Consider the following 18,504-nt stretch of genomic DNA (forward strand, 5'->3'; position numbering starts at 1 on the left):
CCAAGGGGACGGCAAACAGAAACATGCCATTTCTCTATCTCCGGCCTTACTGTGAAAATACTTGCAGCCACTTTTACAGGCTCATTAACAAAATAGCACAACAATCAATGGAGAGTCATTTTCAGCACTCTCTCTGCTGTTGTCTGCTGTTATTCCCTGAGTGTTGGCTCCACATTTTCATTTGTGTACATATCATCATTGTGTGCGTGTTGAAAACTGCTGGTTTGAACTTGTTCGGAGAAGTGGTCGGAGAGCTTGTGTCTGCCAGTTTGGGCTAGGAGGATGGGAAGATGATAATCATTTTCATCGCCATATGGTGCTCAAGTTCATAATTGTTGCTCCTCTGTGTGGTTTGACTGGAGACAAGCCCTACGTCAGGGAATACTTAGTCTGACTCAACAGATGTTTCCCAGAGAAAAAAAAATCGTTTTTTTGCTACTGCTTTAGAGCAGACAGATGGGAAACTCAAATGGTGTGCTTCCTTAACACTTCATCTTCGCTCCCCCATTGTTGCATCTGGACTGGCACGAGTGGCCCATGAGATCTCTCATGATATAATGGCAGCTCATTCATATTGTGTCATCCGAGGTTTTAAAGTGAAACCACCTTAGAATCACATTAACACCAATTTTTATGTTCAGTATTTTTTTAAGATAAGAAAAGAAAAAACTAAAATTTGTTTGGGTGAACTAATGAAAACTTCAGTTGAAACAAGTCTTTACCATTAAATACAATAGGAAATAAATCTGAGTCATTAATTTCACATTTAAATTTAAGCTGTTGTTATTATTTCTGTTTACAATTTTAATAATAATAATGTGCTTTTACACATTTGTCAAATTCACATCCATGTCTTAGAGTGTGTGCCCCAGCCAGCCTGACCTCTCCCCATTATTAAAAAAAAAAAAATAGAATCACCTCTGGTGATTTGTGGTCACAAAGCCGTGAGTATGCTTCCAAATGCACCTGTTCTGGAGGTTCTAACAACATTTAGTTACTGGTAGTAGGCTGCCTACTGACCCATAACTAGGGGCTTAGAAACAGTGACACATTCACTACTGTACTACTGTATAACATATCCTGTCAAATGACGACTACAAAATTGTGATGCTGTGCAATAACACTGCAGCTTGTTAAACTTTTTTACATTGAACTATATCATTATTTATGTAAATTAATATATTTGTAATACAAATACCACTATTAAAGTGGAACCAATGAAAGAAAATTACTGCCATCGCAGTCTTAAAAATGAAAACAGACTTCAGTTTATAACGCAAAGAGTTCTTCTACCATTACACAAATACAAACCTTAGTTTTGGCATGAGTTACATAATCAGATGTTAAGGGGGAAAACCATATGGAAAAAAATTATACTCATATATGCAATACTTTAAGTTCCTAAAGACTTAAGTTTCAATTCATAAATGTTTTTCTCTAACTTTTAATATCCATCTTTAAATAAGCAAGAAACAAATTAAAGTCTGGGGTAAAATATTCAGAGCTAGGAAAAACATTCTGTGTGTTTTATTTGGCTTTTTTGTAATTTAAAGCAGGACCCTGTGAGAATATATTTTTACTTCTCATTATAATGGTAATGTTCGAGTCCAACAGTCTACTGTGTTTTTAACTCTTGTAATTTTCCATCAATATACAGAAAATGTGCATATATTCCACCGGTTGCCTTGTTTGACATGATCCAAAGGGACCATTTAGCATGCTTCAGTTTGCTAAAAGTAAAAGAGGTTTAGTAGGCATTTCTTCTGTGTCCCTGGACAAATAACAAAAAGTGCTGACTTTTAAAGGCAGCCAACAAAGCAGTTTATCCCCCTGCATCAACATGGCAGCCAGTATGATTTTACTTCATGACCACGGAGAGCTAGTTTATGCATACAAACAAAATTATCAAATTACTAAATGAGGCCTATTAAAGTATTTAGTACTGTGCACATAGGGCTTTGTTGGCATATGACTTAAATACAGGTAACTTTTCCAACATAATTCATATTGTGAGCAAAAATTTTTATCAAATGTATTAGTTTTTTTTTATGGTGATTAAGATAATTTGGGGGAACAGTTTTTATGAAAAAAAGACAAAATAAGCTAATCCTGGTTGTAAACTGACAGACACTATCCATTAGTAGTGGTGCTTTAGGGTCTCTAAAAGGAATTGTTGGAAATTCTACTTATTTAGAAAATGACTAAAGTTACAGATTAAAGATTTCATTTGACCAGGCAGATATTTTATCATGTGACAAATGTGGATGACTTTACATTAACCATTACATTAAGCTGACATTACATAACCAGCCTTACACCTCTTTCTCATTCCCCATTACCAGACCTGCCCTGCCTACCTACACAAATCTGTTTCCTCAGTCATTTCAAGATCCTCTATTGTTCATCCTCAGCCGTAGAGTTGCACCCACACAGACCTGTTTCCCCTCCACCTGATTTGCATCTTCTGTGGCTTTTGGATTTGGCCTTTTGGACCTTACCATTACCATGGGTTATTATCTCACATGGTTCTCTAGCTTCACATTTTATAACTTTTTCCTCCTGTCATCTCTGCCTAGTTTTGATGGCTTAAGGTTGGATCCCTTTACTGCAGAAAAATAAGAGTCTGGCACTGTATGTTTCATGCTGTATTTACTAACTGCAACTCCCGAGGTTGTTAAACTAAACGGCACCAACGTAGCTACAACTTTGTTTAAGGTTAGAGAAAAATATATGGTTTTGTCATGTGTGTTTTTACTCTTAATTTGTTCTTTGTTAGGCCACTATCTTATTTTAAATGCCTCCTATTTTAACCAAGCAATGCAGTGAGCACAAACATAAAAATGTTTAATAACCCTGTAGTCAGACAAAGTGGACACTTTGCTGCAAAGAACAGAACTGATCAGTAATAGTGTATTTGGAACTTGACATTTACAAATATGTTTATTGTCAACATAAATGCAAAGGTTTAAATGCTTCTGGTGCCGCTTAATCATTTGTGCCCTTGGCACTTTATAAATTATAAAGAAAAAAATGTGACCATACAAAATAATGTATCTTTTAATGTGTTGATATATTGAATTATTCTCATTGAAATTGCATTAGATCCTTACAAAATGTATTTGCGTTTGCAGGCTAGTTGCATAGAAACCGAAACATTTACTAGAAGACAGAGACTAATGCTGACAATGCAAATGTTTTTTACTCCCAAAATTTCTCTCTTGCCTGTTTGCTCTCTTTTTTAAGGCTCTGCAACAATTCAAGTGATTATCTGACAAATGTGCCGCTCCTCCACCATATTACTGACACATAATATCATGTATACCAAATTTTCCATCTTTTCTGTCAGTTCCAATTAAGGCAAAAATGTCAAAAATTATATTTTCAAAAAGTTTGTTCACATTCAGTGGAATCGACGTGATTTACCTGGTAAATGCTTCTGATGGTGGTAAACAGCTGCACTTTAAACAGGAAGCATTACATGAATGTACCGCTGTTGCAAACAACAGTAAATATGTGTGAAAGCAGAGCAGCAGGAGCCCCGTTAGCTTTGAGTTAGAAAATTCCTTGTTTTTTGTGTCTGTACAGTACACACTGTATGTCCAATCAGTAGTACGTGAAGTGACACCTTCCTGCTGAGTGAAAATGATGTGTTAGGTATTTAAACATTAGAGATCCCTTTTCTCAATATGAAAAATGAGAGATTGCTGAAAAACATGTAATGATAATTATAATTTTTTTGTCAGAGTAGTGTAATTAGCCGAAAAAAATTAAAATAAAATGAAATATGTATATATAATTAATTTTTGGTCAAATTTCACTGCGTTTACAAATATAGGAGGCAGATACAGACTCACAAATAGTCCAGAGTGGACAGAAAAAAGTGGAACACAGTATAATATACTATACTAGCTCACTGAGCTAGTACCACTACACATATTGCTTTGATTAAGTGACCCAGATCTCTCATCTGGGTTCTAATGAAAGGACAGCAAGACGGTACTGCTGAGAGCCACTGAAAGCAAAAAAATACGCAGCGAGTGCCCACAATGAACGCTAACTCTGGTGACATGATTGCTCCTGCTTGCAGGTTGTCATGGCAACACAACAGGCTTTCCAGCCCAGACATCAAAAATTATTGCAGTCAGCACAAATAGTGGAAATAGTTCTCACTAGAAATCAAGCTTAAACAAATGCTATTATGTTCCAAATGTACTGCATGTTGGGACAGGATCATACGGTTTTGTGTTGAGACCTCTTTGTTTAAAAGATAACTTCAATGTCATTTTCTAAAATAATGGTATTTTAAAACACAGACACTAAAAATCGTGTGAATCTGTCTTACAGCAGCCTGAATTATGCTGTTTATCTCTGGATCTCTGATGTTATCCAAAAACTATTAAAACATAGCCAGACACTGCTTCATGACCAAAATGAACCACAATAAGTCAACTAGACATTTTGTGTATGTGCAGATTTCCAGTGGTTATTGACATATTAAGCAATGTTTGTTAAAGAATGTTTTTGGAATGATGAAATATGTCATCCAGTGGAGTAGTTTGTATTTGCCTTAAAAACTCCTTTTTGACAACAACATCATTTCTGATAAAAACCTTAGCTGATCTTTTTATACACAGGCCTGAATTTGACCTGTTGCCATTTAACCAGGTGTCCTTTTTTAAGCATTACATTTATACTGAAATAATTTTAGTTGAAAATTAACGAACATAAATATTCTTGTTGCATGTAAATTTGTTATAAAACATATTGCAAATGCTTCTGCAATGAGCAAATCTACAGCCACCAATTATATGTGCCTGCTTTTACACCTTAAATTACAATGGGTGTTTGTGTCTGGATATCACACCGGTTGATTTCCATCTCTTCATGTCGCTTTTCTCCTTTTCCTCCCATTATGAGTTTCCTGTGTTGTTGTTGTAGATGTCAGTACTTGTTGTTGTCTTGTTGTTTCATACTGAACTGCCACTCAGTTCCCGCCTCTCTGTCTGCGAGCAGTGTGTATTGTGAGGAGAACAAGAAGCGGAGTTTCACATATAAATGTGATCTATTTCTTGACCAAATTAGTGTGCATGTCTAAATAAGTCTGTGTTTGTGTGTAATCATATTTTCTGTTCTATAAGGACATTGTTTGTAAAAATTGCATTACTTTTCTTTTTCTTTCTTGTCAGACAGAAAAAATTTACAATTATTACTGATTTATTTAAGTTTCACATCTTTCATGTGGCTATCCAGCAGAAATGAAACAATATGCAACAGTATCCTCTTTGATAGCAGAATGCAAAAATATTATACTATATATAACCTATAATTTATTCTTAGTCACCTAAAAGTCAACTAAAATAAAGATTATAGGTGTATTTACAGTAAAAAAAACATATAAACATATAGTCAACTATTTTGTTGGCAGTAGTAGATATAACAAACCACCTGGAGATAATATTAAAATGAAAATGCAAAACAGTTAACCCCACAGGCACTTTAAGTTATGTACCTTAACCGAAATGCAGCAGCAGGCATCATGCAGGTGTAATATCCACAAGGTAACAGGCCAGGAAGCTAAGAAGCTAACAGGCTATGAGAAGCCCTGAGGGGAAAATTTCAGTCTGTCTCCTGACTTTGTCAAACAGAGTTTTTTTTAAATCTTATATTAAGTTTATAGGGTTGCTAATTGTTTGGGTAACTGTTATAAGACAGGAGAAGGTGAAAGTTTCGGTCAGTGTCAGTGGACTTTTGGATGCAACATACGGCTATTTCCTGGCTTTAGCACATACTGCACTGAATGCATCTCTGAACGTGATTTATATAGGTGCTGTGTATGAGCCATGCTAAATGTTAAATGGTAAATGGTCAATTAAGTTATACGCATTACTGCACAGCACAAATCAGAAGTACTGACCATAGCAGAGATATGTAAAATAATAATGATGGCATGTTATAGCTTCATTTGATTTACAAATGTCATATATTGCTGTATTTTTTCATATCTGTTTTTGGCTGTCCTGCATCTTCTTTTTGTCATTTTTTGGCTGCTAGTTTTGTGTACTTGTAGTTTTTTCTTCTGGATTGTTTTGCATCACGTTGTGGTCATTTTGAATCTTTCAAAAGGGCTTAATGACTTTGAAATAATTACATTAGTTCAGAAGCTTCCTGGTCTTTTGGGCACCATGGGCATTTGCTCAGTAGGCTCATTTGGTAATCCATCCATTGGTAAGGTTTACAGTAGGGTAATGTCACCTAAATGTTTTAAAACATAATGTGTGTGTGTGTGTGTGTTTGTGTGTGTGTGTTTTAGCTGAATTTTTTTGTATGAAGTCTGAAGGAGAACTCAGCCAGGTGGAACATTGAGTCCTAATGCAGTGTGAATAAGCATAAAAACATACTGAGCATGACAACCCTTCATGCTCGCGTGTGTGTGATGTTCTACACACTCACACACACACGTTCAATGAGAAGCAGGTTAAGTTACCTTCAGATAAGGTAGAAAGATGCTAAACTATTTACCATTTCTTAAAATATCAGAAGTTGTCTAAGGAAAGAAATTGATTCTAATCTACTTCAGTGAAATTCTATTGATTTTATGTTTTTTTTTTTTTTCTTTAACCTGTTCATACTTTTGAAATAAACAAATTCCTAGCTTTCCTTTTGGACATGAAGATAACTGATGAAAGACTCGTTATTTTTTGGCCTTCTTCAGAGTGTGTGTCCTCTCACAAGAAGGTTTAGATTATGTCAAGGAACGTGCAGCATTTGCACCATTTGACACAACAATTTCAGACAACTAGTAGTCAAGAGGCACTGAACAGTCACTGGGTATATAAGGTGTGTCTTGTCCTAACATTTCCGGCACAAATCTTTCAAAAGCATTAGCCCTAAAATCACGCTGTCATGATCAAATCACATGATTGATTCAATGTTAATGTGGTACATCAAGGTCAACTTTTTTTTTTAAGTTTTATTGTAAGGCACTGTACGCATGAATGCTGATTGTTTCTTGGTTTGTTTTACAGAGGACAGACTTTGGACTGGACAGAACTACTGCAACTATAACAACGACAACCACTGCACTGCTACTCCTGCTTCCACTGTTGTACATGGAGATCTGCTCACCGCAAAATCATGGAAACCCTCATCACTGACTGGCTTTTCTACCTTCTGAAAAGTGGTGCTTAAAGATGGTACCTTTGCTGTTTTCTCCTTCACTGATGTGCTTGGTGGCAGGACATTTTTGATGTATATCTTCCCTATTGTGAGGAATATTTCTCAGATTTGCATTCACCAAGCTGCAGGAAAATGATGGCTGCTACTATCCCACCGGATGGTTTTCACTGGCTGGATTTTTAAAAGGATCCATTAGCAACCTTGACCCTCCTTCCCTTTGGAGTTACCCACTTATTTATGCCTGTGCGTGAATGTGAAGTTAGAGTGATTGTGTGTTTGTGTTTGCCCCTGAATGTTATAAGTGAGCGACTAAAAACAAGGAATTCTTACTTGGAAATAACAAAAGAGGATACAACAAGCAAGTTGAAAACAAGGAGTAGCAGCTATGTTCCAGGGGAGGCACCATTTGAGGACTGGGTGTCGGCTATTTCAGACTGACAAGAGCAGGAGCAGGATGATGGGATATGCAGGGCTTGAAGGTTCCTTAAACACCTGCTGGATGGTGTCCTCTCTAATGTGGCTGGGACTGCTGATGCTGCAGGTGTCTCCGGCCACCGTGTTTGCTCAGAAACTAGACGAGAACGACCCGGTGGTCACGATAACCTATGGGAAGCTTCGTGGAGTTAAGAAAGAGCTAAATAATGAAATCCTCGGTCCTGTTGTGCAGTTTCTCGGTGTGCCGTATGCTGCGCCACCCACAGGCGAGCGCCGCTTTCAGCCACCCGAGGCACCGGCATCTTGGCCGGAGATTCGCAATGCCACACACTTTGCCCCGGTGTGCCCTCAGACCATCGTGGAGGGCCGCCTGCCAGATGTGATGCTGCCGGTGTGGTTCACCAACAGCATTGAAGTTGTGTCCACATACGTCCAAGACCAGAGTGAAGACTGCCTCTATCTTAACATCTATGTTCCCACTGAGGATGGTGAGTTAGCCTGCGGGCCCAGGGTAGGATTGATGTGTAGGATGGGGCTGGGCAGGGGGAAACTGAACAGCCTTGTGACAGAGAGAAGAGTGTGTTTGGGTGTATTTTGTCTATGAGAGAGTGCATTTGTGTCGTCTGTTTGTCTCTGTCTGTGAGTAGAGGGAAAGCATGACTTTGTGCATGTTTAATGTGCATGACAGTGCTAATAGTGCATAAGCATATGAGAGTGGTTTTGTAAAAAAGCGCGTGTGTGTCATCCATTAAAGCCAATTTATCCTCTTTTCATTCCACTTCATATCTCTGATTCTTCTCGATTCCATTTTCTATCCTTTTTAACCTTTTCTCCACCTCCACCTCCTTCTTCTCTAATGCCCCGCTCCTCTTTTTTTCCCCTCATCGCCTTATTTGTCCTCCCCTGAAGGCTCCTTCCCTCCCCTCTCTTACGTCTGGAGCTCATCACAGACTATTATGCTCCACCACAATGGTCACAGTTCATTAAACAAGACAGTCGTTGTCATGATCATCACTGATTGATTTGGCTGACTGGCTGAATGACTGGCTGGCCGACTGATAGACTGAATACTGCGCTGATTGAGCTGGTGTGATTCATTCTTTTCCTCCGTCTTATTTTTTTCTGCTTTTTTCCTCTTCCCCTTTCACTCAATCAGCTTTGCATGTGTGTGTGTGTGTATGGGTGTGTGTGTGCGTGTGCGTGTGTGTGTGTGTGCATGCCAGCTCCTGTGTACGTTGAGCGTCCAGGGGCTCCATGTTATTCTTTAGTCTTCTATTCATTTTACAGTCAAAAGAATATCCAAGGAATGTGCCAGGAAACCGGGCAAGAAAATATGTAGACAAGGAGGTATGTATGATCTGAATGCAACCTTTACAATGCCACAATAAGAAGAAACAGCGTAAAAACAGGAAGAAAAGAAGAACTGTGGGCTACAGTGGAGAACAGTAGCAAGACCGAGGTCTACAAATTAATCAGGTCTCAAGTCAGGAATCTGCATGTTTTTAGAAATAAGCATTTAAAAGATAGCAGCTTTTTAAATGCTACCTGGAAGTGAATTTGAAGTAGGAAAACCAAACGCAAAAGCTTTACCAGAAGACTGACTGTGCATGTCAAATATAGCATAAGTGAATAGAGCAGCAAGAAACATTTTCACATTTGTCTTAATTAGTACAAGACCAACAAACATTCTGCAGAAAGTAATAACAACACATTAGCTACTCAAACCCTATATAAACTGTGTAATTTGTAGACTTTGTGATGGCAGTATGATGGCGAGGGCAGTGTTTCACCACACTACCTGGTTCATCGCTGTGTGCTCTGCCATGTCAGTGAGAGTTGGATGGTTTGATTGGCTGCTAGGTCCGGGGTGAGAAGGTGTTTCGGTAATGATGGTTTATGTGTGAGGAGATAGCAAATTTATAAGGTCAAGCCCAGTGTTACAAACACACATCCAGATAGTCGGTGTACCAGTCGCATGCACTGTTAAACAAAATGAGCTCAAGCTGGCCCTTGACTGTGTAATCTCCATTAAAAGGAAGCAGAGCTGTGTTCAGGTTGGCTCCAACTACTGTATCAAGCACTGTTTCATCAAGATAATGTCCTCCTCTCTGTCTTTCTCTCCCTGTCTCTCATTCTCTCCCTCCCTGGATATGGGCACATTTATTGTGTGTGTGTGTTTGTGTGTTTTTGTGTATGTGTGTGTGTGAGAGAGAGCGAGAGAGAGAGACAGATAGAGATGCTGACAGTGTCCTCGATAAGGCCTGAGTGTTAATGTCATTGTCTTGGCAGCAGCCTGCATTATCACTTAGTGTACATTCCTACTGCACAGATACATGTCCAATATAACCCCCCTGCTCATCTTTCCCGCTCTCCTCTCGTGTCCTCTACTCAGACATGTTGCACACAGATACTCAGTGAAGAAATGCATTTAAACGGGTAGATTATAGAAGCTTACATATTAGTCACACAGCATGGGAAAGCGTTTTTCAAAATGGAGAACCAGACAATCTCTCGTGGATTTAGTTTTATGCAAAAGCGAGATTAGTTCTAGAAAACAATGTATAGTATGTTGCTAAAAAAACAAACAAAATAAAGAAGCAGATTTGGCTTTGGCCTTGTTACACTAGAAGTTAAACTGTTTGCGTTACTTTATTTGGCTTTGCTTCACTATCGTTTGGCCGTATATTGAGCAAGAATGAATTTACTCTTGTGAAAGAAAACCACTCTATTTAAACACAGTGCTTTCATACTTTGGTCTCCATTATAACAAGCTCTGTGCAGCTGTTTCCAGTAAGCCACAGGTAATTAAAATGTACATATACATGCAGTAAATGAGCTTCAGATTAATGCATCACTAGTTTAAAATTGGTTTTAAATATTTAGTGACATGTTGAGCAGATATCGTGTTTTTACTTACACATTTACTTAAAGCTTTTAGAAGAGAGAGAAAATTGAAAACTTATTAGGGGATTTTAGTTAGTTTTGTGTGCAATACAAAGTTTACTGCATCAAAAGGTTTTGGATATCATAAGTGATACATTACACGACTCAATAATTATAAAAAAGTATATCTTTTGCAGAAGCTGTTATCTAAAAGATGCACAAACATGACAGCAATCAACATTTTTGTGGCAAAATCTGGATGATGAACCTTCATACATAATCCCAGAGTATCTGGCCCAGTGCCAAGCACATAGTAATTACTTCCTGATCTAGGTGAAATCCGCTCATATTATAATAACTATTATTTAACTTATTGTAGAAAGATAGTTGACTCATAATTGATACCTTATATTCATAATTTTTTTTTTTACCTGTTTTGTTTACTTTTTTGTTACTGTAGCTAAACTTTTTTTTTGTAAACTTATCTTGTTAAAGTAAATCTGGTTTAAATGTTACCACTGCGATGTTCACACTGTAGTTGGCAATATCTGAAACTGTAAAACCATCTCATGTCTTTTGTCTGGCAATCAATTCGGGCCACTTTTGAATAGTTTGAATACCCAAGTGCATCGTATAATAAAACAGATGCTAACCTCTCATTTTAGTCGACACTTTTTAAATAGCATTTTTCATGCAAGATAATAAAAAGTGCCACACAGTCTTTATCAAGATCTCTTGAATTGTGACAGAATCATCAGGTGACTGAGTCCATATGAGCTGAGTTATTGTACTAGCAGCTTCAACATCTTTTTATATGTTATTAGTTACTAGAAGTGTTAATTTGTAATTAGGATATCAGTTCTATGGCAGAAATCTATCTAGTCTACTGGATCTAGCAGTAATGGAACAACATTAGGGATTCAGTTGTACAATATTCTGGAGGTTTCTATTACAGAGGCAAGATCTATTTTATGGATAATCTCAGTGCGTCAGTCATTACAGTCACACAGATTATGATCAGTGGGTAATTTCATGGCTAGAGGAGTTCACTCAGTGTGGTGCATTTGGCCTAGAAGAAATACAGACATCAAAACGTATTGGAACATGTGACTGGAAGGGGTTTCTTGCTACCCAAATGTGTTTAGTGAGATGATTCAAACATTAATTTTATTCTAAATGACTACTCTTGGTTTTAACCTTGAGTTTTACCTGCGCAGACCATTGGGCGGTTTAAAAAAGGATAAATCACTATGGACACCAGACAGCTGTCTGTGGAAGAAATACAGCCAATGGAATGTACTGCAAATAAAAGAAACCACCAGTGTATTGAGCACACTTTTTTTACTTAATGTGATTTAAAAAATATTATTCCTATACGTCTGCCTACTTGAATGTGCAATAAATAATATGAACAGGGCCCTAATAGCATAACAATAAGATAACAATAATTCATATTTACATTTTCCTAACTGTGTAATCACCTGAAAATAGTAATTACTATAATTAGCCTTCTACACTTAAATAGTGAGGGGATCTTCTTTCATAGAGGTTGCTATGTTACAACCACCATGTTTCTATGGTAGCCCAGAATGAACAAATCAAGTTCCACAAAGGGATTTTTGTGTTTTCTCTTACATGAAGGCTATGGCTCCTAAAATAGGTTAAGTAAATTTTTTTTTCTGAACATATTGTGATCTTAATCAGTCATCACCTCACACACATCACTGCAGTCATAGATGACGATATGGTACATGATCAACACTGTGTGCTTTCTAATGCTTGAAAAGGGAGGGTCATGGTAGTTGGGTGGTTGCAATAATCAAACTCACTACTAGTGCCAGTAAATCATACACACCACACCTTTAAATTTTGAGAAAATACCATCAAAGAAAAAGCTGCAATTTCTGAACCTTTCTTCAGCATCGTTTAGTCATTTGATACCCAAATGCCTTACATGTAACACAAATAAATAATTTGCCCTTGCCGTTCCAATATTTTTAGTGGGGTTTGTACACAAAGTACCACACTATTACAGCTCTTCTCTGATAAAAATAACAGTTTACAGCAGATGAAACGGCTTAGGTCAAAAGGAAAGCTATTGTCCTTGAGCTGCAGAACTATCATGTGGAAATATGTGAAAGAAATTGTATTTACTTTGTTGGAAAATAAAAAATTTAAGTATTTAAATCCAAAGATCAGTTGCTGAAATTGTTGAGCACTTGTTTTTGTCTTAGTTAATTAGGAATTTTTAACATTCATACCTCCAGCCAACAGCTTTTGTTAATATCCCTCTACAGACCGTGGCAGAGATGAGGAGCAGTGAACAAAGGCAGACATGGAGTTATATTAGAGGGAGGAGGACAAACAAAGTGAGAGCAAACAATAGAGCAGCGGTGAAAGTGAGTGAAGCAGAGTGTAATTGCTGTGGGACTCATCTCTTTGTCCTCATAAGGACTATTGTACCATCCTGTGTCATACTGGTTCAAAGAAGTCTTCTGTGGTTAAAAGTAGAGTTTTGGATGTGTGTAGGTAATATGGTCATTAAGTTATCACATGCTGGGATAGCGCTCTCTGTAATGAGATAAGAGGCAGCAGCGCTGTGGTTGGTCATCCCTCTGCCTGCAGCAGGTACGTTTAAACTTGAAGTAAATGCAGCAGCAGTAAATGCAGCTCACTTGTCACAGATGACAGCTAACCTAACAAAAGGATTTAAAAATTGAAAAATCTGAATGGTAAAATGCTGTTAATGTTGTGAGAGCATATTAGTAAAAACGTGGCCTCCATATACAGTAGGTTACGTCTCTATGTTTTATGTCTGGACAGTACTGGAGCCCCAATATTTAATTTGTACTGTACTGAGGAAGCTACTGTCTGGTAATTTTCATATTACTGTAACTTTAAACATTCAGTGACCTTGACATTTTGTAGCTGTGTGGTTTGAGGAATTAAGTGGAATCAATGAAGCATTTTTCTTAACTTAATATAAACAATTATGTTTTGTTAATTTCAAATTAATTGGACCTTTAATTAATTGGAGTTTTGATTTTCAAAACAACTGCAGACCTTGTTGTTGTAACTTGAAACCTTACATAAACAAGCAGCTGCTACTTTACTAAACCCATTAATATAGAGTAAATTTCAAAAAGTGAAATGCTTGTGTTGAATTTAATCCTTACTCAAGAAATTAAATATTAAACAAATTGGCCTGAAGCAGCCTCAGAAAAGACTTAAGTCTTAAGATGCTTTCCTAGGTAAATAAGGATCTGACAATTCAAAGTTAGAAAATTAAATAAATGTATTAGAAATAATTTTAGATTAAAATAAAGAGTTGGGCTAATTGATATCTTGATATTCTGTCTTACATTTTCAAAACTCATTAAAACTCATCATTTAAACAGCAACTATTAAACCTCAGTTCACAGTACACTTGGGTATCACATCAGAGCAACTTATAATACTTTGATAAACTTGAAAAAAAAGTTTAGTATATATTATTTAGGATGCAACTTGTAAACCTTTGTCAAATATTTTACTAGTAATGTGCACCAAAAACATATCTTAATGGGAAGAACTGCTGTTGAAACCTTTTTTTTGCCACATTTAAAGTGAAACATTCTGTGTCCATATACTGTTCATATTTGTTCTAATAAAATCATTAACATTGAATATTAATTAATATATTACATTTTTTATTGGCTTATATAAATCAAAGAAATCCACTGCAAAACACACACACAAAAACAATGCTAGTTTTTCCTGCTAGTTGATCCACTGTTCATTTTTCTTTTTAAAAACTAAATTACTAAACCTTATCTGGTTGCAAACTCTCCTGTGCAAGGAAAAGGGTTTGTTTCTGTTTTGTATCCTTGCAAGCCATGTATGCTTTGAGTTTTGGACATTTGGGCAAATGAAAGAAAGATATCCGATGACATCATTGGAAATTCAGAGAGAATTCAGTAGTGTGAAATTATAACTACTTACTTTTCCTACAAAACAAACTGCAAAAGAAAAAGGTATTAATGCAATTTCTAAAATGCAGGTTTGCATATTAACAGCTTTCAACTATAAACTGTTGTTCAGTGGTGAAATGATCATTTTTGGTTAATGTTTGTCCTTTTCTTACATGTTGTGCTTTAATTATCACTTTCTCTGGATCTTAACACACGGCTGACTGCAGGCATGTTCAGTTCTGCATGTTATCAAAAGGAATTATGGGTAACTGGAAAACACAAAATGATGAGGTACATGTGGGAGGGTGAAGTAAAGTTCAAGTAACAAAAATTTTAAAAATTTGAATATTAACAGCAAATATATTAAGCAGTGTCAAGTGCTTCAGAGCTGTTGATCTTTTGTAATTTCTTGTTTCTTTTTTTAATCCAGCTGCTTTTAGAGATGATTTTCTTTGCTTTAGCAGGCTTTTTAGAATTTTGTCACTTTAGTGCCATTTCAATGCACCTCACAGTATGTCAAATTTTAGCTACTGAAAAATCCTTCTTTTGTAATCCCAAAGGACAGCTTTCAGAAAACAAGCCTTGAGGTCCTATAATGGTTAACCACGCATCTATAAACAGTTTCTATCCATTATTTTGGACAGTGCTAGCCCAAAAAAAAAAAAAAAAATTCAACTTGTAATCTGTCTTCATATAGGTCCAAATGAGCAGTCAAATATAATTTTTTTTTAAATTGAGACAGTAAATCAACACACGTTTCTGCTGTGGAACTATGCCTATGTTGCTACAGTTGAACTTTTTAAGCTACCAGGAGCTGAAGGAAAAGCAAAACCATAGGGAAGTGCAAGTCAAGTTTCTTTGAAAATTACTGTCTGCCAATATAGTAGAAAAAATGTCAATAAATAAGCACAGAGGCACAAGCAAACTACACGGTTTTAAAGGTTAAGAATCAGCCTGCCGCTTTAAATTATAAACATGTGACCGTGAATTTATATTGGAAAATATAGAGAAACAAAATTAATCTAAATAACAAACGAAGAAAACCTGTAGTATTTTCTACATTTCTTCTTTTGTTATTTAGATTAATATTGTTTCTCTATATTTTCCAATATAAAAAGTTACACTTTTACAGTGGGAAGTATGTTGGGACTTTTCCATCACCGTTTGGCTGGTCATAAACCAAAGGCCAATTCATGCATTATGTGTCTGCGCGTCTCCGCAAAGATATGCTTTTAACTATGTGTGGAAAGTTTCATCACCTACCCAAGTCCACAAGGGTGCAGGCAGACTCAGTGCATGCAGCCCAAAGGTGGTTGTGTGTGTGAGAGTTAAGTAAACTGGATTCTTGTTTTATGCACTAAGAACAAGTGGTTTGCTTATTCATCCTTGACTTAGTTCATGCTAATAGGTTAGATTTCACATTTTTATGTTGATCAATCAAACATAACAAAGGAAGAAGCTCCTGCTCTTGCTGTCAGTGAGGCATTATTATATTTTGTCGTGTGCGTGTATAGAATGTACCAGAATATGCAGATCCAGTGTACTATGATAGATGGATATCAGTGTCTCCAGTGTATCAGACCCTTTTTGGGAAATGTTGTGGCCTAAAATGCATTGGTTTGCAACAGTTTTCCTAAAACAACATTAATGCATGTTGAAATATTTTTAGGATGATTTATATTGCAAGGTTATGCAGGATTGTATTGTATTGGATAAATTTGTAGTTGCAATATCAACATCACACATTTCTGGAAGGACTGACATCTGTGTTCATCTATGTGAAGGCATTGGAAAACTACATAAACAGAGCTACAGTAGCTGCCACCTGGGAGCTGGGTCTAAGGGCAAACTGATTCTGTGCTTCATGAAATCCGTCGTTCAGTCTTTGTCACTGTCTGACCTTGTAAAAAGCTGGAAAAATAAACTCTCTCTAAGGTGTCTCTGTGGTGGGTTGGAACTCCTTCTGTGTTGACAATATGTTGAATTAAGCACTGAGCTTTTTAAACTCAAACTAGGCCATTTAAACTGCAAACTAGGCCATTTCCCAAAGCGTGTACATGCTGTTTAATATCTCAAATAGTTCCGGAAATATTTCAGCATGTTGGATTATTTTGAATTTTCTGTGTGCTGTTTTCAATCTGTAAGGCTTTAGAAAAGAAGCGGCATTGAATTTTTCCTTTTTTCTTCTTTCCAAATCCATTTTATGTCTTTCTTCTCCTTTTTTCTCTTTCTTTCCATCCATTTCGATCTCCCACAGTGCAGGTTGGCCTTTTACCTTCTGTCCGTCTGTCTCTCTGTCCGTCCTCACCTGTTCACCGCCCCCCACATCTAACTTTCTCTCTCTGTCCTTTTCTCTTGCTTGTGTCATTTTCTCCCTTTTTCCTCTGGCTTTGTCCCAGTTTTGTAGTCATTGAAAGAGGATCCTGCGGGAAGCTGTGCACACATGCATGCGCAAAAATACACAAGCAAAGTGGAGAAAATACAAGGCAGGGATAGGCATGGCCCTTCTTGTGCCTGGGTCTCCCCTGAGGGGCTCTGTCACCTCCACTCACAGCTTAATATCTCCACACTGGTGTTTCTTCTTATGCCTGTGTGTGTGTCTGTATACAGTAGATGAATCCGTGTTTTTGAGTGTGTGTTTGTCAGGATAATTTTAAGTTCTGTCCTGTCTGACAGGGTTTTGTGTCAAAAAGGCTCACTATCTGTGCTGGCTCCTGGGGAGGTGGTGGACTTGTCATTTTCAGCATAGCCCCATTGGACGTGGAGCTGGTTCTGAACCAAAGTCAGAAACTAAAAGGGAGAGATACAGAGAGAGAGAGAGAGAGAAAGAATACTTTCAATGTGGCCCACATTCTTTCTCTGCATTTAAGTCTTTTTTTTTTTTCAATTCAGGGAGTTTTCACACCTACCTTACAGAGTATTTTCCCACAGGAGGCCAGAGTTTGAACAAACAGGAGAGTTTGCACAGTTATGTTTTCCACTATTTATGACAAAAAATAGTTTTACGCCAGCGGCCATTTTGTTGCCATTGGAAGAGACAGAAGTTGCCGCCTTGGTGCCTGACACCTAAAGGTACAATTTCAACACTTTCAACACGTCATCTGCCATGGATGTACTAGTTTAATAGACACTGAACTCAGCAATCCCACTTAATTGTAGACAAAAACTACTGCACCCTTTACTGGATGTGGCCTTTGTCTAGGTCCCAAACAAGCTCTAGAGTGGTTTAGTTGGTGAACCTCTCACAATTACCATGGTTATGAACAAATACTAATTGTGCAGTTCTTCCATGTTGACAGCATCTTCCTCATGTATTTACTACATGTATTTACCATTTCACAAATGAATTGACAGGGCTATTCTCATGTTGACTTGGATTTTTCTGTGTGTGAATGAAAACTGAACAATAGGGAAAATGGACCAAGTTCATAGACTGCAAGACAAAGGTAAAACAGTGTTGATAACATTCACTTGCTGAGAGTGAACAACTGGACAAATGCACTATTTGACCTTTTTTTTCCTTTTAGAGGAAGTTGTCCTGGGAAGAATCTGTAAAAGGGGAAATTGCTGTTTCATGATGACACATTTTCTTTTCATTTGTCTCTTCACTTCCTGTTCATGGCTTTTATTTTGTAGCACCTCAGCCCCATTCCCCCATTCTTTTTTGTTTCCTTACTTAAATTGTTAGTCTGGATTAGTTTCACCCGTTCTCCAGTTTATTTAAACCCAGTTCTCCCCAGAGTTTCTATCCAGTTTGTCTGTTCAATGTCCTTATGCCACACACCCTGTTTGCCTGTTTGTTGGATTCTGGTTCCCCCCATTATGGTCATAGGTTTAGTCCTTCATTTGTCCCTGTTTGTTTATCCTCTTTACCTGTTTGTCTCTGTTAGTTTATCTCTGTTTAGGCACAAGTTTGGTTTTCTGTTTGCCCCTGTTTGCTTCTGTTAAGACACTTTGTTCAGTTTTTTGTTTCTCCCTGTCTGCCAATATTTTTTAAGCATTTGGTTGAGTTGTTTCAAATTTGGTTGAGTTGTTTCATTTATCCCGGTCTATTTGGTCC

At 37.2% G+C, this 18,504-nt stretch overlaps 1 protein-coding gene across 3 annotated transcripts in view; it reads left to right on the forward strand.

The window, feature by feature from the left end:
* The window catches only part of nlgn1 (neuroligin 1), a 329,180-nt gene that overhangs the window by 24,648 nt on the left and 286,028 nt on the right, over window positions 1–18,504 (forward strand). For 2 of the 3 annotated variants that reach the window (XM_067513941.1, XM_067513942.1), the window contains exon 2: window positions 7,026–8,099. In XM_067513941.1, coding sequence (XP_067370042.1) covers window positions 7,562–8,099 — 538 coding nt within the window. In that variant the 5' untranslated portion in view covers window positions 7,026–7,561. Of the gene's footprint in view, window positions 1–7,025; window positions 8,100–8,898; window positions 8,959–18,504 lie in introns of all 3 variants that reach the window. The other variant, XM_067513940.1, reaches the window with a different exon arrangement.

Source organism: Channa argus, chromosome 8, assembly GCF_033026475.1.
Source record: "Channa argus isolate prfri chromosome 8, Channa argus male v1.0, whole genome shotgun sequence".
NCBI classification, from domain to species: Eukaryota; Metazoa; Chordata; class Actinopteri; order Anabantiformes; family Channidae; genus Channa; species Channa argus.